Raw genomic sequence first — 23,900 nt, 5'->3', positions numbered from 1 at the left:
AAAGAACAGAGAAGCTGTGAAACAGTTCCATACCACTGGATCTCGAAGCTATGTTGCTCACTGGGAACTTATAGTAAGTGTTCTGAATTTCTCCATACAGTTCATACTTCTGTCATACACAGTGTACAATGGTAATGTGCACTCTACATTTTTTCAAGCAGAAGGCTAAGCAGCAGGAAGAAGAAACCTCTCCAATTAAATTTTTTAGAATCACACACACTAACAAGGATAACATTATGAGTGCTGAAGCAAAAAGTGCATATGTAAGAAATATTTCATATTAGCACAATCTTATATTTACTAATTGGAGACTCCCTACAAGCCTCTCCATTAATCCTCATGTCTAAACTACTATTTACCATCGGATAAAAAATAAACAACCACGATTGCTCCAATCGTCTCACCGCAATCTCAAATTAAATAACCGCCGGATCCCAACCAATCTATTCCTCAGCGCTCATCCTTTTCCGATCTTGGTCAGCGCCGCCGGTATCATCGGCGTCCTCTCGACCTCCGCCAAATTTAGTCGCTGCAATGGTAAGTGCATCCTCCCCACGTCTTCTCTTCTCTAGCCTGCCACGGGTTATATTTACTGCCCGTCGTCTCATGTTGTGGCCGCTACCTCGGCCTCCACAAGCCAGTGCGGCTGCATCCCAGTCTGCCGAGACAACTCCTGCAGGAATAGATTACAATTTTTTTGGACAAATGAGACGACAGAGTAGCCACCAGAGACAAGCCGCACATGTCATTGTAGGGATGGACTACGTCCTGTAGTATCCCGGTGAAAAAATTAGGCGAGCTGAATTCAATCTATTTTCCAGGCTACGTTAATTCATCTATTTCCTCATGGTCCAGCCGAGGCCAATGAACCAGTTTGGCGATCTCGAGAAACATAAATCTAACGTTGTATTCAGCAGCAGGTCAACAAGATCAATATGATGAGTGATGCCTCCACCAGCACGAATCGTCCGGCCGGCAGGAAAACGTCATTAGTCACCAGCTCTGAAGCTTCAATGTAATATACTGAAGTTTATCTCTGTCACTTTTTTTTGTCTATGATTTTCTGTTAGAACTGATTCCGTGTTTCCGAAGAACATTAGCAACAACAGGACCGATGAACACCACCAATTTATCTGACAAAGACAGAGTTATCTGATGATGATCTGATGTGGCTTACAATATACTCGCTTTAATGGCTCATCAACAGATTATGGATGAAACTATTACCTGTAAGCCTCATGTCTATCTCTAATTTTTGTACCAAGATCGTGTGATGAATTAAAAATATTTCCGAATGATAAGCATTATCCATCAGATCTTTGTCTTATCCGCATGCTACTTGATGTGGTTCATTGCTTAAACAAAGGATTTGAAGGCATGAATTGGTTAAAATAATTTGTCCGGTGCTCTAATTTCTGGATCATATTTTAGATCAATGTTTTCATGCAGGATAAAATTATTTTTGTAACTAGGCACTTGCTCTATCTCTGAACATATACATGCTAAGTATTGTAGCATGTGGAGCTTCCAGTGAAAGGGATCAGGTAACAAAATGTGTGTCTGCATAACATTAACAACTTTCAAGTTTATATTCAAGGTCATGTCCAGCTTAATCGTGTGTTTCCATGTAACGACTGATATATAGTTCTTTTCTACGGCCAACTTTGCAAGTAAAGTGTTTCGGAAATTTGTGTTCCTTTTCTTTCCTAAGGATAATGACTATATACTGAGAAGGACATTCATTCAACACAATGTGATTAAGTTGTAGGTTCATTAGCAGTGGCAGTGTGAAAAATAAAATGTTGCTGTTCAACTTTAGATATCATTCCAATTAAAAACGATTCAAAATAATAGTTGACACTATAATTGGAATTATTTAGGTCTCAGATAGAATATCCGGATTGGACTGTGAACTATACCCACTCTAATAATGTTGCTTCCCGTTTTTTTAATCAATTCTCTTTTGTTGATGTTTTCAACAAGAATGCACCTTTCTAATACAGGGCCGTGGACAACGTTCTGCATTTTGGGGTTTTCCTGCGTTCATCACACAAACAACCTGGATTGATAATTGTTCACTACTATCCATTATAACTCTTCCTCATTAATGTGTAAGTTGAATATTTCCTGAATTATGTATTCAGTTTTGTTGCCATTTAATTTGCCAAAGTTGGCTTTGTTGCTACTTTACCATACACATGTACTGATTCCTACATTTTTCAGGTCAATCTTTTCTCACAAAAGGAAGTTCTCAGAGTGTTGCTTCTTCCCAGTTTGCACCTGCACTTAAGCATTTTCTTTTATTGACTATATCAAATGTATATCCCAGCACATTTTACATTATCAGATTTAATGCTAGATAATCGGATGCCGAACTAAATTTCCCTTTCTCATATTTAAAAAAATTATTTGCATACAATACCTCATAAATCTCTATCTCAACTGAATGTTTTCTTCACTCAAATATATTTTGTAGTATTGCATACATTTTCTTGGTAGAGTGTCCAATTCCCTTCCTTTGATTGGGAGTAGTTAATTAACCATCATTTTGTATATTTTTTTTAGTCACTGGAGGCTCTCTATCAGTTATCGTAGTTATGGTAATCTACATCTTCTTCTCGGTTATAGAGAAGTATGATAAGTTTACAGTTAGGGTTATATATGAGCGTAGGAGTTTACTATTAATTAGGACACCACGTCTCACTGGCTCCCTCTCCTTAAACATCAAAATAAGTAAAATGAATGTAAAAAAGTCCAAGGAATCTTTTATTTGTCAGATTAAAATAGTATATGGCTAAAATATATGTTTGTTTGCACAAGATAAAAAGACATGCAACAGGCTCCATAAGTAGGAAAATTCATATGAAATGCAGTGAAAATGAACCCCTATGAAATGCAATCTAACGAATCAAATAACCCACGTTGAGAAATGAACTTTCTAAGAGAAAACCTCAACGAAAATCTTTTTTAGAATAAAAAATGAAGAAGATATTGGTGTAATCTTTTAAAAAATGACGAATTAACATGTAGTGAATTTGCTTCCATATAGTGACCAATACGCTTGCATGTAGTTAGTTGTAATCTTTAAATAATGATTATTTTTAATTTCTCATCAAGTAATTATAAGTATTAATAAAAGTTCCAATGATATATCTCTATATAAAACAGTTTAGGCCGTGCGGAAGCACGGGTTGATGACTAGTATAATATAATCCAGTTTTGTATGTTGTCCATGCAATGATTGTAATCTTTATGCAGGATAAAATGGTGGCAAAAAAACGGCGCCACGCAATGAAGATGAACCTGATTTGACTGATTTGCAAATTGTTCAGCTAGTTCTGAGCGAGAAAAGCCCATCCAACACCTGCAACAGCACATTCCTACCAAGATTGGGCGTCGCAACAAGCTCCAGGAAGTCTTCTGTCTCAGCTACACGCATCCGAGAGCTACAACAAAGACTGGCAGATCAAGAGCAGAACTCCATACAGGCAGCTGAAAGGTACCACAGTGAGATGCAGGCAAGACTGCAAGAACAAGATCAAAAATTTGAAGAGATCAGGAAGAAGCAGGAGGAAGAACTTGAAGCTCTGAAGAAAGCCCAAGAAGAAAAGACTTTGGCTTTTGAAAAGAGGCAGAGAGAAACGGATGCCGTGCTTAATTTGCTCTTGAGGACATCCCAGCCACCATCCATGTCTGAATCCCAGGGCACTGATCTATTGCACCACCGTCCTACAACATTATTAATCATAGGTCTTTTAATTTCTTTGTGTTCCAATTGTAATTTTTCTTATGAATCTTTCGGTCTGTGAGAGACATATATACTTCTTATGCCACCATTTATGCATGATATTTATTGTCTATTTTTTCATATTTCGCCAGTTTTTTTGTTTCCCAAATTTCGCAAATAATTCAAATGCTCTCAAATTTTGTCAAATTCAAAAGGTGACGGAAAATGTCACAACATCACTATTAAATGAAACCACGTGGCACCAATTTCTGGTCCCACTTGTCAGAATTTGTGGGTCCCACCAGTCAGCATTATTGGGACCCATATGTCGGCAACAACCTGGTCCCACTTGTCTGAATTTTGTGGATCCCACCGGTCAGAATATTGAGGGTCCAGCTTGTCATAATTTTGTGGGTCCCACCATGTCAGCGCCGTCGGACCATGTTGTCAGAAGCCAAATGGGACCCACATGTAAGGCCACGTATGCTTTTTTTGGACCAATCAGAAACTTCCCAAGATTTAGATATTGACGAAAGTTGCAATTTTTCGTGATAAACCTGTCTGTCAACAATAAACCTTCGATGTTGACGAATTTGCAGGTCATCACCATCAAACATTTGACGTTGACGAAAAAATGCATACCATCACCCCCGATATTTTATGACGGAGCTTCCTTGACGAACCCCATGACGATCAAATTTCGTCACCGCGAAGTAATGCTTGACGAAAACTGACCTTCAAATGACGAAAGTGATTTGTCAAAAAAATGTTTTCCTTTGTAGTGAAAGCGAAATGTAAGTGTGATAAACAGCACAACATACTCTGAATGAGTTCTACTTCTTATCTCCCAATTGTGCCTTAGTGAAAATTCTACTAGAATACCCCACCAAAGAAACTGTAAACTCGCTTTTACCCCTTTTTAGGCAATTTTACCCACGAGTATGGTTTTCCGTGGGTACCGTACCCGCATGAGCAGGGTATGTGTACACTTTTATGCCCATGGATAGTACTCATATACTACCCGTCAAGTCATGCGTAGGGCACGAGTATAGCCTCGTACCCGCGGGTATACACATACCTTGCCCGTTTATTGTAAATTTTCTACGTGACATGTCTATTTTTGTTGACTTATAAGTTAGAATACGAGAATGTGATTATTATATCTTGTTAATTGTTATGTACTCAACTACGTGTTATTGAGTTGAGATAATTCATTGTTTAATCAAATTTGTTATCAATAAATTTAAAATTGCGAGTGAATTTTGTACAATTTAACCTACCCACTGGGTACCCAATGAAATGGGTATGCGTACCCGCCAAGTATGGGTATGGGTAAAGTTTTATACCCATGGATACGGGTATGTCCGATGTTTGTACCCATTGACTATATGGGTATGGATATGATATTGCTCTACCTGCCTATACCCTACCCATAGCCATCCTTAGGTAGGACTGACATGTTAGGTCAAATGTGGTGCACAAGTTATGGGTGAACTTTGGAGGGCATCATCAATTATGCCTAGCCTTCTCTTTTTTCATCCGCGCCTTTCCTCACTATCTTCATGGTATCCTCAAATCCCGATCATTACCTCACACAGTCACACCTTTTCCTCATAGACATGCATTACAGAAAGATATCTTAACGTTTTTTTAATGGGGTAATCTGTATGGTTTTTTAGTAGATGGGTTTTCACAATTAAACTTTGTAATTCACTCAAGAAAAAAACACAGCCATATGCATCATCTTCTATCATTTATTGATGCGTCACCTAAACTTGGTGAATAAACCTATAGCCTCTATCGAGTCTAGCCTCTATCTTCTTAGTCTATAGCTAGGTGCACCATTAGCCACAGCTCCACCTGCTTCAAACAAACCACGCCTCACTGGTTTAATTATCACGAGTATTAGGCTCGGTGCATAGTGAATGAGTGTATGCACTATTAAGTCCACTAAGTGCATCTCTAGTTGGTGCAGAGAGTGAAATAACTGAAGTTCCCAGATTTAGGGAGGTCGAGGGAAGTGAAATTCGCTCCCAAATTTTAGAGAGACTACACAGAGAAACACACAACCTTAGACTACAGGAGCCGTTGCGACTCCTCCACTATGTCAATCACTCGTAGATATTGACCTTGATAAGAAGCAATTTCATTTCTGACACAAAGAAAATACACGTAATTCATGGATTTCAGAATTGAAACGTTCATTTGAAAAAAAACATAATCATACTATTTATTAGGAGCATTTTGAATGTGAGCTTCCAGTGTCACTCATAGCTTGAAGTAGCCTTGGCATGGGGGGCACGCTGACTTCAGCCAGCCCCTCAAGAATCTGAACCACCTCTCCCATTGCCGGTCGATCAAACTCATTATCCTGGATGCACCAACATGCAACTTTGCAAGCTCTTTCAGCCTCATCCAAATTGACGTCACCATGTAACGTGCGATCCACCAAGCTCCCAATGCTGGGGCCGCCTTCGAGAAGCTTGCAGGCAGCATGCACAGGGAAATAAACACCATAGTCGGCACCGCAAGAACACGGCGCAGATGAGTTCCTCCTCCCTGAGATGATCTCCAGCAGCACCATCCCGTAGCTATAAACATCGACTTTCGCTGTGATTGCAACACCACTAATCCATTCAGGCGCGAGGTACCCTGCAGTTCCTCTCACCGTGGTCAGCACCCGGCTGAAATCCCTTCCTAGAAGCTTCGCCATCCCGAAGTCTGCAATCTTTGGAGCAAATGAAGCGTCCAGGAGGATATTTTCTGGCTTGATGTCACAATGTATGATGCAGTCTTGGCAGCTCCCGTGCAAGTATGCCAATCCTCTAGCAACTCCGAGGGCGATTTGGTACCTGGTATGCCATGGCATCGTGGCATTGCTCTGGAATAAATGGAGATCAAGCGAACGATTTGGCATGTGTTCGTACACAAGCAACCTCCTGCTACCCTCGCAGCAAAATCCAAGCAATCTGACTAAATTGATGTGGTGAATGATTCCGATTGAGCTCACCTCCGCCCTGAATTGCTTCTCTCCTTGATAAGCATGGTCAAGCCTCTTCACTGCTATAGCTGTGGAGTCACTCAAAGACCCCTTGAACACACAACCAAAGCTGCCTCCCCCGAGCTTCTCAGAGAAACTTTCAGTTGCACGTTGCAAATCAACGTAACGAAATGTGGCGATACCATTGCCACCTTGACCCTTGTTCAGTATGCCACCAGAAAACTTTCTTCTGTTCCTCCTCCAAATAAGCAGTAGTAGGATCAGTACTGCTGCTAACAAGCCTAGCGCAGCAATGGACACACCAAAGATAACCCCAAAAATGACTCCTCTTCTGATGGCTTTCTGAGTGAGAAATTCTTTGGCGGCAAGGCGAAGGTAAAGAGTTCCTCCATCTGCGCTGGAAGTGTCACTACATTGTATTTGCCTTGTGTTAAGCAATTCATTGTGCCAGATAAAGCATCCACCATTCCCAAAGGAATATGCAGTGCAAGAACAGTCACTCAAGCAAACCTGTGCACATTCACCAGAACTAGCAGTAGTTTGCATACTATGGTAATTTTGGGGTAATTTAACACATGTCATAGAGTAGAACCTATCTGTTGAACTTGTGCTTGATCTGTTGCTGCAGTCTAACGGAGTGTTTCTCAGGCACCCACCAGTTCTGTCATCTAGCTCCCAATCCCTGGGAGATCTCACGGCGAAGCCCTTCATACAACTGCATGATGGCAGCGCATTGTCATTGCAGATGCTAGAAGGTCCGCAGGCCGCATGGACATCACAATGAGCTTTGGGTTGGGCAAACACCATCATCCAACTCTGTGAGCTTTCTAGCCAAACGATTGTCTTTGCCTGACCCGAGGTATCCAAATAGTTACGGATAATCATGGATTCATCATATGATGCATACATGAAATACTTCTCTTGATCATTGGCGACAAATGTAAAATTGACAAAATAGCCACTCGACATCTCTGGCATCAAGGCAAAGTATTTCCCATTCCAGGCACCGCTGGACCAATATGGCACGGAAGAGTTCAGTCGTGTAAGGAGGTACTGGTCGACACCACCGGGGTCTAGCTCCTCACGGTATAAACCAGTGGCTGGGTCGACCAAGTTTTTCCAAGAAACCAGGCGGCGGTTCAGGCCGGTGACCTTGTCCCATCCCAGTTTCGCCCCAGGCAAAAATGTGTCCGTGGGGTAGTCGAAGCTCTGCCATAAGATTTCTGATGAGTTTGAAGAACTCTGCAGGATGAGGTTCCCACTGTTCAAGAGGACAGCGATGGTGTCAGTGGTTGTGATTGTTGCCTGAGATGTCCAGATTATGGTGTTGCCAGGCCGATCCAAGATGACAAGGTTGCCATCATGAGAGATTGTGAGCTCTAGTGAGGTGGTGTTCTGCTTGATTGGGTTATCCCTGTTTGCAACCCACGCTGAAGTAAATTTGGGGACAGTGTTGAACCATATGCCCATGTACCAGTTGGACTCGCTGCCAGTCTCGAAGAAGCCAAGTGCGTACCTGCCATTCGGGGAGACCAGCTTGTCGCCGCTGACGAGTGGCTGGGCAGCGGAGATGGTGTCCGTCGTGGCAGAACTTGCAGCGGCGTGTAAGCTGAAGAGTGCTGCGAACAGAAAGAGGAAGAGGGTCATGATGAACTGAGGGAGAAGGATAGCTTGTGGTTGCAGAGACTGCAGCTATAGTAGTAGGGTGGACGCTCTGCTCGATCGTCATAGGAAAAATATAATTAAGCATGGTAATTAAGGTCAAGCACAAACGCCATATTAGTAGAGTCAAAAAAGGTCGCTGTGATGATGTTGATTCAAGCTTAAATTAAGGATGAACGGAACAACTATGGAATGCATGGACTGACCGGTTCGCCACAAGCTAAGCCGTTGGATCAATATATTTGAACACTTGATCTCACTTTTAGGGTTCAACATACTATACCATGAAAGGTCGATATGCCGAAAGTATTTTTTACTAGTGGAGAAAAAACAAAAGTCAGCATGGAGATTTATGATCTTCAAATTTATATTAGGAATGTGTTTGTAGAATGTCAGAGGATTTGCAACTTGCGAAAACTACTGATTAGACCGAGTCAGGTGCGCGAACTGTCCCTGCTCAATGAATTGAAAACCAATATATAGCTGATTAACGATTGGATTCTTGAGCTTGATTACTTACCGTGGTGGGTGAAGGGATTTTGCACCATCTAAAAATGCAACTTGGGAGGACATTTTAAGCAGTAGACTTGTGAAACTCACGGCATTTTACCAAGAGGTCCATCAGCTTGAGCAAATCAGAGGCTCGTCAACTTGAGGTCATGCACATCGATTCCCTGAAGATCCATTCGGTCTCTGTCAGACAGAAAACAACATTTGCCGGCCTGCTGATAATTGGTAGTAGAGGCGCGAAGCAATTTTGGCTTTATACTTTTGGTAAAGTTTCATTTGTTTGTCAGCCCAACTGCTCCTGCGTGAGGTTTGACTGACGAGTGAAGATAGCCGTGTCTTATTGACGAGCAAAGCTTCCCACAAAATTATCCATCTTAATCTACCTCGACAGTCTCCATCATTTGACGCTTGCCGTGCCCTGGAGGTTGCGCACCAAATTTTTTCGATAAAGGGAATATATTAATATCGAGAGATACCAATTACACCCAGCCTCTGCAACAACGCACCACCCTAATGGCACTACGGATGCACACAGCCAAAAAAGAGAAAAGAAAACTAAGAAACAAAAGTCCCACTACAGTGTCTCGGACCTAACAACAACAATACATCCACCACCATGACAACACCTGAATTGCAGACTCTCCAAAAAACGACGCCTCCAAGAAGGGAACAGTGCTCCAACACCGTCGTCGCCCGATCAAAGATCTTAGGTTTTCACCCTGAAGATAGTCCCCACTCTCAAAACAATGCCCCCACCAAGGTCACTGCCAGGCACAACCAGTTAAGGCCAGACCTTGGGTTTTCACCCTGAAAGGTAGGACTCTGCGCTTCACATGTGTTGTCGCCCCCACTTTCATACCGCTGATGTGAAGCCCAGATACCAAGCAAGCCCCTCAACAGCGCGGAGACTTGAACCTCCCTTAGCTAGTCCTCCCCTCCGGCCTTCATGAAATTCTCTTCTTCTGACTTTCATCATGGATCCATAGTCACCTGGTGTCAACACAGAAAAAGAGCTTCACGCCGCTCACTCCAGAACCAAACGGTCGGAATAAAAGCATGGGTGCGCGCGACCGAATATCACCCGATCCAGCGAACTCCAGACATAAGATGCACTGTTCCATTCGCCGGCAGAACCTTCCGGAACTCATCACTCCGGCTCGATGAAGAAGATCAACCTCCAGAAGGTCTCCGTCTTGGCGCGTGAGAAACCCTAGGACCACCGCCATTACACAGGCCGAGCCCCCACGCAAACGGCCATCCTCGTCGCCTGTCACACCGAAGATCCGGCAAGACGAACGACCCTGGGGTGCGGGAACCAGCAGGCTACACAGCCGCGATCAGCCCTGGTCGCACCGCCACCGGCTGCACTGAGGCCACCGCCGGCAGCAACCACCGAGGACCGCCGCCGCCGTAGCGCCTTCTCCGCAACCCTCCGCCGATCGATCCACCGCCCTACGCCCCTCCGCGCCGCCATAGGACGACGGGCCTAGATGGGGGACCTAGACCCGCAGCGAAGCCACCGCCATCAGCGAGTAGCACCGCCGCCGCCAGGCTGGGGACGCCGCCCCAACCTCTGCCAACGCCGAGATCCGCCGATGCCGCCCCAGCCGCACCGAAGAGCCGCCGCCGCTCCTCCACCCCAGCACCTTCGGCGCCAGGGGCCGCCGCCACCGCGGCAGATGCCGGCGGCAGCGGCGGGAGGGAGCCTGCTCGAGGGGAGGGGGGTGTGGAGGTTGGGCTTGGCCCCCCGGCGGCGCCCTGGGGAGCGCCACGGGAGGGAGGGAGGGAGGTTAGGGAGGGATGGGCGCGGAGGACTCGCTAGGTGTGTCTACACCCAGTGTACTAACAGGCTCCCAGTTGCGCACCAAATACAGTTCCACGATCAATGGCTGTCCACGCCTGCAAGAGCTTGTCTTGAGTGCTGTCGCCGCCGTGAGAGCCAGGAGCCTTGCTTCTGCTTCACCAAACAGACGAGTAGCTTGCCGACGCCGAGGAGTGTGTGGACCGACCAGGCAACCAGCTCAAACGGTTCGTCATGCTTGCCGCACGGCGCGCCACCCGCAACGACAACTGAACTGCCCTGCGTGGGGAAAAATGCTTCAGGCCTGCGTGGGAAAAAATGATCGTTTCGCTCTCTGCACGCGACCAAGGGCGCAGCGCCCACGTCCTCGCCGGTCTCCTCCCTTGCCAGATGGCATCCCCAGCTGTCGCGGGCGGTTCTTTTTTTTTTTTAAAAAAAAAGGGGGTTCCCCCCCCCATTTCCATTAAAGAAACCAAATTATCTTCTACAGGAAAAACAAGAAAAGGAAAAAGAAAATAAAACAGTACAGCATTTGGAACTCTTAACATCCTGCCCACATATCTCTAGTGAGCCAAACTGAACGACACACAGCTGACTAATATAGTGAAATCAAACTCTTAGGCGACAAGCGAGTATGAAGAACCAGAAGGTTTCAACAGAAAGAAGCAGACGTCCAGCACCATCTTTCTTCATCTTGTTAGCCGCTGCACTTCCGGTCTCCACCCCTGCGCCGCTCTGAATGCTTCACTTGATAATCGCACGAAAAACTTGGCTCCCCAGCTGAGAGCATTTTGACTTTCATCCTTTACCTGTAAATTTGCCCAGTCCAAAATCAAACGCCCAATTTGATTGGTGACCACCAGAGAATCATTTGGTCTAATTTTTCGGAAACATGCATTATTACGCATTTTCCATATAGCCCAAAGGATCGCAGCAATCCCAACTGAAACCATATGTTTATCCTTCTTCCTAAACTTCTTCAGCCAACCTCCCAGTAAATGTTAAATCCTATTGACAGCCAGGTCCGATATTTACGGAGCATGGGCGATCGGGGCGATCGGGGCGATCTCGCCCTGCCACCGCCGCCGCCGGCCTATGAGAGTCCTTCGGTGCGCCGGAAAGCGGCGAGAGAGGCAGCACGTGCCACGAGATGCGTAGGAAAGGAAGATCGGGGGAGAGTCCATCCCAGATACGACCTGATGGAGGCGGTGGGGGATCCTTTAAAACCTCTTTGTCCGGGCAACCTAGATCGTGAAATCCAAAACCAGAACAGGCCGGAAAGCACTACCCAGATCGGTGCCACTCAAGCCGCTGGGTGGATGATGGATGCTGTGGGGGGAACAAGGAGGGGCTCGTCGGATGCTGGCTCCGGCCGTGGTGGACGACAGGCGGCCGCAGCCGCCAGAGACCATGGCCGACGTGATAGCGCCCACTCTGGAGAGGGCCGGGTTGAGCGTGCGCAGGTGCCCCCAAGAACTGCTGGCTTGCTGATGGCGCCGTCGAGAAGTGGGGGTGAACAAGGGGGACTCGATGAGAGACCTACCCACCCGAAGCTTCTTGGCGGCGTGTCGGCAGGTAGGCGGCCATGGCACCAAGCGCTCCTTGAGGCAGGCCAGAGGGAGGAAGAGGATGGTAATTGGGAGGATGGTGATGGGTCAGGCGAGGCCGGGTTTAGGCAAGGCACAGAGACACGGATCGACGGCAATGTGGAGGTCGATGATGATGTGTATCTGGAATTTGAGGAGGACGAGGATGTGAAGAAGGCACCAAGTGAGCAAAAGTCATGGGATCTGCTAGCTCGGTATATGGCTTCGTTTAAACCGAATACACGGGCTATGTTTGCTTATTTCATTGATGAAGTTTGGCACCCGAGGGCAGGCATCGAGTACTCGGAGAAAGGAAAGAATTATTACATGATCACGCTCTTCTCAAAGGGGGACTATGATTTCGTGAAGCGAGGAGGTCCCTGGATTTTTAATCAGAACGCTCTCATTGTCACTGACCTGGATCCAGTAAAGTGCCCATCGGAGACGGTGCTCGATTCTGTTCCGGTATGGGTGAAAATATATGATGTGCCATGGGGGAAGCAGGACAGGGAGTGGGGTATGAGGTATGGAGACGGCTTGGGTGAGGCCATGGAGGTTGATGTGCCAGCCAGTGACCAACATAAGAAGGACTACCTCCGTGTAAGGGTGAAGCTACCATACAACAGACGGCTACAGACACACATCACTACGGGTGTGAGAGGGAAACCCCAGGAGAAAAAAGTTTTTAAACTGAGATATGAGCGACTACCATATTACTGTACACATTGTGGCTTCATGGGCCATAAGACTGATCACTGTGAGAAGAAAATTCGGGGAATGCCGTCTCTGAATTATGATGCACATGAACTCCGATGTAGCCCGCAGAAAAAGTTCGTGCACCGGCCGAGATATGTACCGCCCCCGCCTGTTAAGCGTGGACTTAGCTTTGCGAGCTTTGGTAGTGCGGAATCATACAAGGGGGGCATGTACCAGAATCAGCGTGATCAACGCCGCTCTAGCACTCCAGCTGGACGGGTGCAATCGCCGGTAGAATCTGCGGATGACAACGAGATGCCGCCCCTGGAGGATGACCCAGATTATGTCGCTGCGATGATGCAAGCCGAGCTTGATAGGCAGGAGCAACAGGTGGCCGTGGAGGTTGAAACGACGTTGGCAGCAGGAGTAGATGCAATGCTGGTTGAACAGGGACAATGCACGCAGACACAGCCAAGTGTGCAGCCACCAGCTGGCCAGAGAAGGGACGAAGCATCCCCGATCATTGAGTTCCCAGACGATGAAGGGCTGCCTGCATACCATACCCAGGGAAATCCAGTCCGTGTAACCATGACGGAGGATATGTTCTCAAATTTCCATCGCATGTATGCGGGCAATGGAGCTGCATCTGGCGGTAGTAGTTGGCGTGGCGGGCCAAGGGTAAGCGACATGATACCAGCGCTTCACGGGTTGTCTTCCTTGCAGGTTTCATTTGGCTCTGTGAGTGATACAGCCATGGCACCAGCAGACACTGTGTTGGGCAAACGAGCCGCGGAGGAGCAGGAAGTCCAAGGGGAAAGACGCGAGCTGGCATCAGGACTGGATTATGCAGGGGAGGAAGTGGCTACACCGCCGAAGAAGGGGAGGACAAGTGCATCAACAGGGACACCAGATGAAAAAAGCAAAACAAAGGTGTATACGAGGACCAAGAGCATGGCTGCCACCGGACACAAGCATTCCGGGAAACTGACGAGACCGAATGTGTGGTCTCGTCAGGAGCAATGAATTGCATGAGTTTTAACTGTCGGGGAGCTGGGAACGCCCCGACAGTTAGAGAATTAGTCCAGTTCTCCAAGTCCTTAAATCTTCGTTTGCTTTTCTTATGTGAAACTAGACAGAATAAAGATAAGATTAGGAGTCTTCGATTTCGTTTAGGTCTTAAGGGTTTTGATGGTTTTAGTAGTGATGGTCTTAGTGGTGGTCTAGCTTTGTTTTGGCATGAGAGTCTATGTGTTGAAATCAAAGATATAAATGAACGGTATATTGATGCTTACATTAGAGAGTCGCCAGATGCTCCCCAATGGCGCCTCACCTGTGTGTACGGAGAGCCTAGAGTTGAAAACCGTCATCGGATGTGGACAACTATCAAAAATTTAAAAGCAACTTCAAACTTGCCCTGGATGATCATGGGAGACTTTAATGAGGCCTTATGGCAGCAGGAACACTTATCATGTACCCCCCGTCCGGAGGGGCAGATGGCTGCCTTTCGTGAGACCCTGGCCGTCTGTAATATGGTGGATCTTGGATTTACTGGTCTACCCTACACATATGATAACAAGAGGAAGGGGCGAGCAAATGTTCGGGTCCGTCTAGACAGGGCTGTTGCCTCGGCCGATTGGCGGGATATGTTCGGTGAGGCTGCTGTTGAACACATTGTATCTCCTGTTTCTGATCATACCCCTATTCTTGTTCGCCTCTTACAGGAACACAGGGTACCGGCGCGACAACCCCGTCGCCATTATGAGGTCTGGTGGGAGCGGGAAGCCGAGCTCCCTGAGCTTATCGCCCAAGCGTGGCGGGAGGCTGGGCCCAAGGGTGACCTGCGTAGCGTCCGTGCTGGCCTCGATAAAACTATGCAGGTCTTGCAATCGTGGAGTAGGAAGAAGTTCGGCAACCTCCTGGCTGAACTAGATAAATGCAGGAAACAGCTTACAAATTTATTGCAATCTGGGAATGACCGTGACGCGATCAGGAGAGTGTCTGATCAAATGAATGAGCTGCTTTACAAGGAGGAGATGCTTTGGATGCAAAGATCACGTATTAGCTGGCTTAAGGAAGGAGACCAGAACACCAAATATTTCCATCAAAAGGCAGTCTGGCGAGCTAGGAAGAATAAGATTAAGAAGCTGAAGGATGAAGCCGGTGTCTGGAGAGATGTGCCATCAGATATGGAGAGAATGGCCACCTCTTATTTTAAGGAGCTTTTTACCAGGGATCCTAACCTAGACTATGATGACCTCCTTAATCTCTTGCAGGTAAAGGTCACTAATGAGATGAATGATAACCTATGCAAGGACTTTTCAGAAGAGGAGATTAGTGATGCACTTTTCCAGATCGGACCCTTGAAGGCGCCGGGCATAGATGGCTTCCCGGCGCGCTTCTATCAGCGTAACTGGGACACTCTGAAAACTGAAGTGGTGAATGCCGTGAGATTGTTCTTCCTCACTGGGTCTATGCCGGATGGGGTCAATGACACGGCCATCGTCCTCATTCCCAAGACCGAACAGCCAGAAACATTAAAGGATTTTCGTCCGATCAGCTTATGTTCGGTGTTGTATAAAGTTATTGCTAAGTGCCTGGTCAATAGGCTGCGACCGATCCTTGGCGACATCATATCTATTAACCAGAGTGCCTTTGTTCCAGGGAGGCTCATCACAGATAACGCCCTGGTCGCCTTTGAGTGCTTACATTTCATAGAACACAATAAGAGTGAGAAGAAGAGTTTCTGTGCCTACAAACTGGATTTGTCAAAAGCGTATGATAGGGTGGATTGGGGCTTTCTAAGGAGAGCGATGGAAAGACTGGGTTTCTCTCACAGATGGGTGGACTGGATAATGGCATGCGTCACCACTGTGAATTACTGTGTGAAATTTAATGGAACCCTTCTGGATTCATTCTCCCCTTCCCGAGGACTTCGGCAAGGTGATCCCCTGTCCCCCTTCTTATTCCTTTTTGTCGCTGATGGTTTGTCGGCTCTGTTGCAAAAGAAAGTACAGGAGCAGAGCATCCAGGCATTGCGTGTATGCCGAAGGGCCCCTGGGGTGTCTCATCTCCTCTTCGCCGACGATAGCCTGTTGTTCTTCAGGGCGAACCCGGAGGAAGCCAGCCAGGTCCAAGAGGTACTGAACATATATGCAAGGAGTACTGGACAACTTATTAATCCAGGGAAGTGCTCCATATTATTTGGGGAGACTAGTAGCATGGAGGAGCGCGAGGCGGTGAAACAAGTGCTGCAGGTGACACAGGAAACCTTTGAGCCGAAATACCTTGGTCTTCCCACACCCGATGGCAGAATGAGCAAAAGTAAATTCAAGAGCCTACAGGAGAAGCTAATTAAGCGGCTTATTCAGTGGGGAGAGATTTACCTGTCACAAGGAGGGAAGGAAGTGCTGATAAAGGCTGTTGCGCAGGCGATTCCGGTTTATGTCATGGGGCTGTTTAAGCTGCCCTTTGGCCTGCTTGATGAAATAACACAGATGATCAGAGACTTCTGGTGGGGCTCTGAGAAAGGCAAGCGGAAGGCACATTGGATGTCATGGGACAGTATGCTGCGGCCAAAGGATCAGGGGGGTATGGGGTTCAAAGATATGCGGCTCTTCAACCAGGCCCTCCTTGCAAAACAGGCATGGCGCCTCCTCCAAAACCCTGATACCTTATGTGCGCAAACCCTGAAGGCCAAGTACTTCCAACAAGGGCTCCTAACCGACACAGCATTCCCAGGAAATGCGTCCCCAACCTGGCGTGCACTTGAATATGGACTGGAGTTGCTTAAGCTAGGGACTATATGGCGCATTGGTAATGGGGCCAGCATCCGTGTATGGCGGCATCCATGGATCCCCAGAGAATCCTACCTCCTACCGATCACTAGGCAAGGACGATGTAGACTGCGGTGGGTATCTGACTTCTTAAACCCTGATGGCACCTGGAACATGCAGCTCCTCATGAGATGGTTTTTGCCGATCGATATTAGGGAGATTGTTAAGATTCGCACCTCTGCAAGGAATGAGAAGGACTTTGTTGCTTGGAACCCTGAACCGACAGGGGTGTTCACGGTGAAGAGTGCATATCGGCTGGCGTTTGAATTGCAGCAGAGGGAGAATGGTAGGCTCACAACCAGCACCCACCCTAGTGGTGATAGCCCAGAGTGGAAGATGATATGGCAATGCCCAGTCCCTCCTAAGATTCGTATCTTTGCATGGAAACTTGCTAACAATGCCCTGGCGACCCAGGTTAACAAGCACAGGAGGGGAATCAAAACACCAGCGACATGCCTGATTTGTGGCATGGAAGAGGAGAGTACCTTTCATGTTATGATAAAATGCCCTCATGCTCGGGGCCTCTGGGATGTGATGCGGTCAGTATGGGACCTCCCTGCCGGAGAGCTGCTCGTGGAGCAGAATCCGGATTGGTTTTTGCATGTGTTACAGCGCCTGAACCTTGACCAGCGGGCAGCCCTACTGATGCTCCTATGGCGGATCTGGCATGTACATAATGAGCTCACACACGAAAAGAAGCCAGCGCCGGTGGAGGCATCGAAACGATTCCTGATTAGCTACATGGACTCACTTCTGACAATCAAACAATGTCCCAACGCTGATGTTGGAAAGGGGAAGCATGTGATCGACAATAGTCTGGGCTTTGGCAAGAAAGTAAGACGCCCTGACGAAAGACCGCAGGTCAAGCAAAAATGGAAGCCGCCTGATGATGGCCATCTGAAGTTGAACACCGACGGGGCTTTCACGGCCGATGGTCGAGCTGGCGCAGGGATGGTGATAAGGGATGCTGACGGCAGGGCGATTTTCGCAGCATGCAGAAGCATTATTGCATGTGCGGACGCCCTTGACGCGGAGCTAGCTGCTATGGAGGAAGGGCTGATGCTAGCCCTGCACTGGACGACGGAGCCATTCGTGGTGGAAGTCGACAGTTCGGATGCCATCAAGCTTGTAGCCCAGGGTACTCCGAACATGTCGCGTTACGCCATGAGAGTATCCCGGATCCGTGAGCTTCTTAGGGAAAGGGAGATATCTGTCACTAAAGTCGGGAGGGATGCAAACGGAGTCAGCCATCGCCTTGCTGCTTTAGGGAGGACACAGGGAAGAACAGAGTTTTGGTTACAAGACTTTCCGCCAGATGTTGCTGCGGCAATCCTAGCTGATTGTACTGGCCCTGTGTAGTTTGGGGATCCCTTTCCCCCGCAAAAAAAAAAAAAACCTCCCAGTAAATGTTGCAGATGTGGGAACCTCTGCAGAACATTATCTGTCAGTGTGCGGTGAAATTTTAAAATGTGCAAACCAGTCGATAAAACCATATGAAGTGTGACCCCTTTTGTTTCACAGATGTCATAGAGATTTTTAAAACTGGCCTCGAAGGAATCAAACCCAATCCAGTGATCTTCGCAGAAGCGCGTCCTTTTTCCATTACCAATTTTGCGAGTACAGAGGGCATAAAAAATATCACGAACTTTTAATAAACCTCTCCAAAACCACGCATCTCCATTGTTGATCCTAACACCACTCATAGTTTTATTTTTAAGATATATATTATAAAGAACTCCCCGCCAAAGCCCTTGTGTCATCTCTAGCTTCCTAATCCATTTGCACAGCAAGGCAATATTCATACAACCTAAATCTTTAACACCCAAGCCCCCATTTTCCTTTGGCGAGCAAAACACCGACCAACGAATTAGATGATATTTTTCGATACCTTGATCTTCTCCCCATAAGAGTCGACCACCAAAGTAATCCATACGTTTTTTAACTCCTTTGGGCAAGGGATAAAAAGACATCATGTGCACAGGAGTATTGTCGAGCTAGATTCAGTTAGGATTAGTCTCCCTCCAATTGGTATTAACTTCCCTTGCCAACAGCTTAGTTTACCCTCCATACTTTCTTCCGCTTTACCCCAAGATTTGTTCAACAACTTTGTTGCATCTACCGGAATTCCCAAATATTTCATAGGAAAACAGCCTGAAGCACGAGAAGATCAAGCTATACTGATCCTTCTTGTCGACAGCCTCTCCAAAACAATATAGCTCACTTTTGTTATAATTAATTTTAAGTCCCGACATCTGTTTAAAAGTACAGAGTAGAATTTCAAATTTTGAGCGCTAGATATGTCATCTTTAATGAAGAACACGGTATCATCAGCATACTGCAACAACACCAAACTCCCCTCCACCAAGTCAGAAACAAATCTTTAATTAGTCCCAAATTTTTTGCGCTCTCCATTATAATAGCCATCCCATCGGCAGCTAAGTCATACAACAAAGGAGACAATGGGTCCCCCCTTGTCGCAATCCTTGGTATGTTTGAAAGTAAGGTCCAATACAATTGTTTACTTTAACCCCCACCTTACCACCCAGCACCATTTTCATGATCCAATGAGAAAAGATATCAGAGAAGCCCTTGATCTTGAGCATCTGATAAATGAGAGGCCACTTAATTTTGTCATAAGCTTTCTCGCAGTCGACTTTAAACATTATCCCATAATTTTTTCCCCGAATATAATGAGTTCAGCGTTTCATGTAAGATCAACACCCCTTCCATAATATATATTTTTTAAGGAAAGTTGTCTAGGTGGATCCCACAACTGGGTCCACCACAGGGAAAGTCTATTCATCAACAGCTTGGTGATATTTTAAAGCTAACATTTCAAGAGACAAATAGGACGAAATTTCCTTATATATGTTGGATCATAGCACTTGGGAAGAAGTGTAATAACCAATTTAGACGGGATATATCAAAGCTTCCCTTGTGGAAAGTCCACAAAATGTGCCATCCAAATCCTCCTTGATTAGTTCCCAAAATTTCTGGTAAAAATCAATGGGAAAACCATCTGGGACTGTCGATTTATTATGCGCCATTTCAAATACGACCTTTTTTTAGTTTAGTCATTGAGAAAGGCTGTGTAAATTGAAAAGCTATCTCAGGATCAATTGTTGAGATGTTCCCAGATTACAAAAATATATTAGACACTTGAGGCTGACCAAACAAATTCTTATAAAAATTGGTAATTTGTGCCTCCAAGTTTTTTTTTGTCCATCAATAACCTCCCCGTTTTTTTCTAAATTAATAATTGTATTAGTGTCTACCATTTGCTTTTGCATGAAAGAACTTAGTATTTCCTTCACCCTCTTTAATATCTGTGACTTTTGCCCGTTGAATCCATTTAAGTTCCTCCTGTTTTAATAAACGAGCTAATTGAGCTCTGATGGGCTGCTCTTTTATAATAAGTGTAGGTTGACGACCACGCGCGGGAGGCGACACAAGGTCCTCCTCCGCCGCTGCCTGTTGCAGAGCAGTTGCATGACGCGCTGCTTCGTGTGCTTGTTTCGCCATGCGTTCTTGCAAAAGGGTGCAGATTATCGACATGTGCGACTGGGGATTTTGTACCTAGATCTATGCTTATGGTACCAATTGTCAGGGTACTGCTTTGGATTTGAAGTTTATTCATAGTAAACTAAACAGTAAGCTAGAGATCTATGAAGAAATAAGCAGAAATAGAAAGGCGTGCCTGCCATCTACCCCTTTATATACCAGCTCGGAGCCACGAGTTTAAGTGCTTAATTATTACAGTCATTAGCCATCATTGGCGCTAAAAGTACTTAATATGTTATACAAACATAGTCCCTGGATCTCGACTGAACCGGTACACTTGCATCCTGGCCGCTCGTTAACTGAACATATTCAGGTATTGCTCGACAGGCCAATGCCTGAAGATCTTGTAGCGAGGCTGTGAGAGATGTTAGCAACTCGGTCTTTGCAAGACCTTTTCCATTTTCAACTTACTTTAGCTACAGGAACAGTGATCTTACACACGACTAGACCACGTCGTCGCCATGTCGTCGATGTTGTGCATTTGATCAGCAAATTAACAGTCTGGTATCCTGCATCAGCATTTACAGCTTGTTTTTTCACTCCACTTGTATGGTGGTTGTGCTTTGACTAGTTGGCTTCACCATGTTTATTTACGGTTATCTCCACTGTCCACCCATCCTGCACCTGCATCCTCTGCAACTGCAAGCTCGGTCTTCCCTCTCACTTAATCATGCCGATCACTAAAGGTCTTTCCCCGGACCTATGGAGGGTGTGTTAGGAACTCTGCCGTTCGTAAGTTCGTAACCTTGACCATTTTCAATTTATTTTTATGTTGAATTGATCACACGCATCTCCACCGTGAATGCTGTCAGCAGTTGGTGATCTTTAAATTAATTCTAGCATCCTACATCACCATTGAAACATGTTTTCTATAAACCAGTTAATTTTATGGTTACGACTTGACTGCCCTGTTGGCTTTACCATGCTTATTTCTGGCAATAACCACCGAGCACCCATCCTACATTACTACTACACCAGCAGCCTATGCAACCGCAAGCTCCCATTTTTCCTCAGTTCACCATGCCTCTTCTCCTCCTTGTTTTCACCCTGCTCTTCCACCACCAACACATCGCTGCCACAAGCTCTGCCACGACAGACACCATCTCAGCTGGCCAACCACTTGGCAGCAGTGACAAGCTCGTCTCCGGGAATGGCAGGTACGCGCTCGGCTTCTTCGAGACAGGAAGCGAGTCCAACTGGTACATGGGCATATGGTTCAATACAGTCCCCAAGCTAACCCCAGCATGGGTGGCAAATAGGGATAACCCAGTCAAGAACACCATTCTGCTGCAGCTCGCAGTCTTCCATGATGGAAACCTTGTCATCTTAGACAAATCTAAAAACTCCATAATCTGGTCTACCGGAGCAAACATCACAACCAATGACACCATCGCTGTCCTCTTGGACAGTGGAAATCTCATCCTTCACAATCCCTCAAACCCATCAGACATTATGTGGCAAAGCTTCGACTACCCGACAGATACATTTTTCCCCGGGGCAAAACTTGGATGGGACAAGGCCACCGGCCTGAACCGCCGCCTTGTTTCTTGGAAGAACTCAGTCAACCCAGCTACTGGTACATACTCTGAAGAGTTAGACCCCAGTGGTGTCGACCAGTACCTTCTTACAGCACTGAACTCTCCCATGCCATACTGGTCTAGCGGTGCCTGGAATGGCCAATACTTTGCCTTGATGCCAGAAACGTCAAATCGTCTCTTAGTCAATTTTACATTTATCAACAATGATCAAGAAAAGTACTTCATGTATACCCTAGACGATGAAACCATGGTTATCCGTAATTATTTGGACATGTCAGGTCAAGCAAAGGCATATATGTGGCTAGAAAGCTCGCAGAAGTGGGTACCGATGTTTGCCCAACCCAAAGCCTGTGATGTCTATGCAATCTGTGGACCTTTCACAGTTTTCAATGATAACACGATGCCAGCTTGCAATTGTATGAAGAGCTTCACCGTGAGATCACCGAAGGACTGGGAGCTGGATGATCGAACCAGTGGGTGCACGGCAAATGCTCCGTTGGAATGCAGTAGCAACAGAAGCACAAGCTCAGCAGACAGGTTCTACTCTATGCCATGTGTTGGACTGCCACAAAATGCCCAACGCATGCAAGTTGCTTCTAGTGCTACTGAATGTGCACAAGTCTGCCAGAGTGACTGTTCATGCACCGCATATTCTTTTGGCAATAGTGGATGCTCTATTTGGCACAATGATCTGCTTAACGTCAGGCAACAAGAATGCAATGGCATTTCTAGCACAGATGGAGAAATTCTTTATCTACGCCTTTCGACCAAAGAAACTCTAACTCACAAAGCCAACAGAAGAGGATTGATTGTTGGTACAAGTTTTGTTGTTGCTGCTTTAGGTTTGTTAGCACTGGTCGTACTGCTGGTGTTTTGGAAGAACAAAACCATGTTCTCTGGTGGAATATTAAACAATGCTCAAGGTTTTGATGGTATCACTGTGTTTGGGTACACTGATTTGCAGCGTGCAACCAAACATTTCTCTGAGAAGCTAGGGGGAGGAAGCTTTGGTTCTGTGTTCAAGGGTTCTTTAAGTGACTCAACAACCATAGCGGTGAAAAGGCTCGACCATGCTTATCAAGGAGAGAAGCAATTCAGGGCCGAGGTGAGCTCCATTGGAATCATTCACCATATCAATTTAGTCAGGTTAATTGGTTTTTGCTGCGATGGAAGCAGGAGATTGCTTGTTTACGAGCACATGCCAAACCGTTCCCTCGATCTCCATTTATTTGAGAGAAGAACCACAATACCCTGGAATTCTAGATACCAAATAGCCCTGGGAGTTGCTAGAGGATTGGCCTACTTGCACGAGAGCTGTCAAGACTGCATCATACACTGTGACATCAAACCAGAGAATATCCTTCTTGATGCTTCGTTTGCTCCAAAAATTGCAGACTTCGGGATGGCCAAGCTTTTGGGAAGGGATTTTAGCCGAGTACTGACTACAGCGAGAGGAACTGCTGGGTATCTTGCGCCTGAGTGGATCTGTGGGGTCGCAATCACACCAAAAGCCGATGTTTACAGCTACGGGATGGTGTTGCTGGAGATCATATCTGGGAGGAGGAACTCACGTCCATCATGTGCTTGTGATGGTTACCATGATGACTACTTCCCTGTGTATGTCGCGCGCAAGCTTCTTCAAGGAGACACAGGGAGTTTGGTAGATCACAGGGTATATGGTGATGTCAATCTTGATGAGGCTCAAATAGCTTGCAAGGTTGCTTGTTGGTGCATACAAGATAATGAATTTGATCGGCCAACAATGGGACAGGTAGTTCATATTCTCGAGGGGTTAACTGAAATCAGCGTCCCCCCAATGCCAAGGCTACTTCAAGCTATCACTGGCACTGGAAGCTCACATTCAACATGCTCCCAGTCACTTAGTGTTCACTATTCTAATTCATGAGCTACTTGTACTTCCTTGTGTCTCAAATGATCTTCCTTTTGTAGAGATAATTGCGAGAGCAACATTGCAAACAGTCATT

The 23,900-nt window shown here is 46.2% G+C and overlaps 2 protein-coding genes across 2 annotated transcripts; one reads left to right on the top strand and one right to left on the bottom strand.

The window, feature by feature from the left end:
- Positions 1-5,867: 5,867 nt before the first annotated feature.
- LOC127334805 (G-type lectin S-receptor-like serine/threonine-protein kinase At2g19130) lies at positions 5,868-8,375 on the bottom strand. Its single transcript, XM_071826485.1, has one exon. It carries the CDS (start codon positions 8,373-8,375, stop codon positions 5,961-5,963), a length of 2,415 nt encoding a protein of 804 aa, XP_071682586.1. The 3' UTR covers positions 5,868-5,960.
- Positions 8,376-21,397: 13,022 nt separating this feature from the next.
- Positions 21,398-23,821, top strand: LOC127329129 (G-type lectin S-receptor-like serine/threonine-protein kinase At2g19130). Its single transcript, XM_051355672.1, has 3 exons — positions 21,398-22,297; positions 22,340-23,020; positions 23,150-23,821. Exons 1-3 carry the CDS (start codon positions 21,398-21,400, stop codon positions 23,819-23,821), a joined length of 2,253 nt encoding a protein of 750 aa, XP_051211632.1.
- The last annotated feature ends 79 nt before the right edge of the window (positions 23,822-23,900 follow it).

The sequence above is a fragment of the Lolium perenne genome, chromosome 2 (genome assembly GCF_019359855.2).
Source record: "Lolium perenne isolate Kyuss_39 chromosome 2, Kyuss_2.0, whole genome shotgun sequence".
NCBI classification, from domain to species: Eukaryota; Viridiplantae; Streptophyta; class Magnoliopsida; order Poales; family Poaceae; genus Lolium; species Lolium perenne.
Note: the sequence above shows the minus strand (reverse complement) of the source record. Positions and strands in the feature narration are given on the sequence as shown.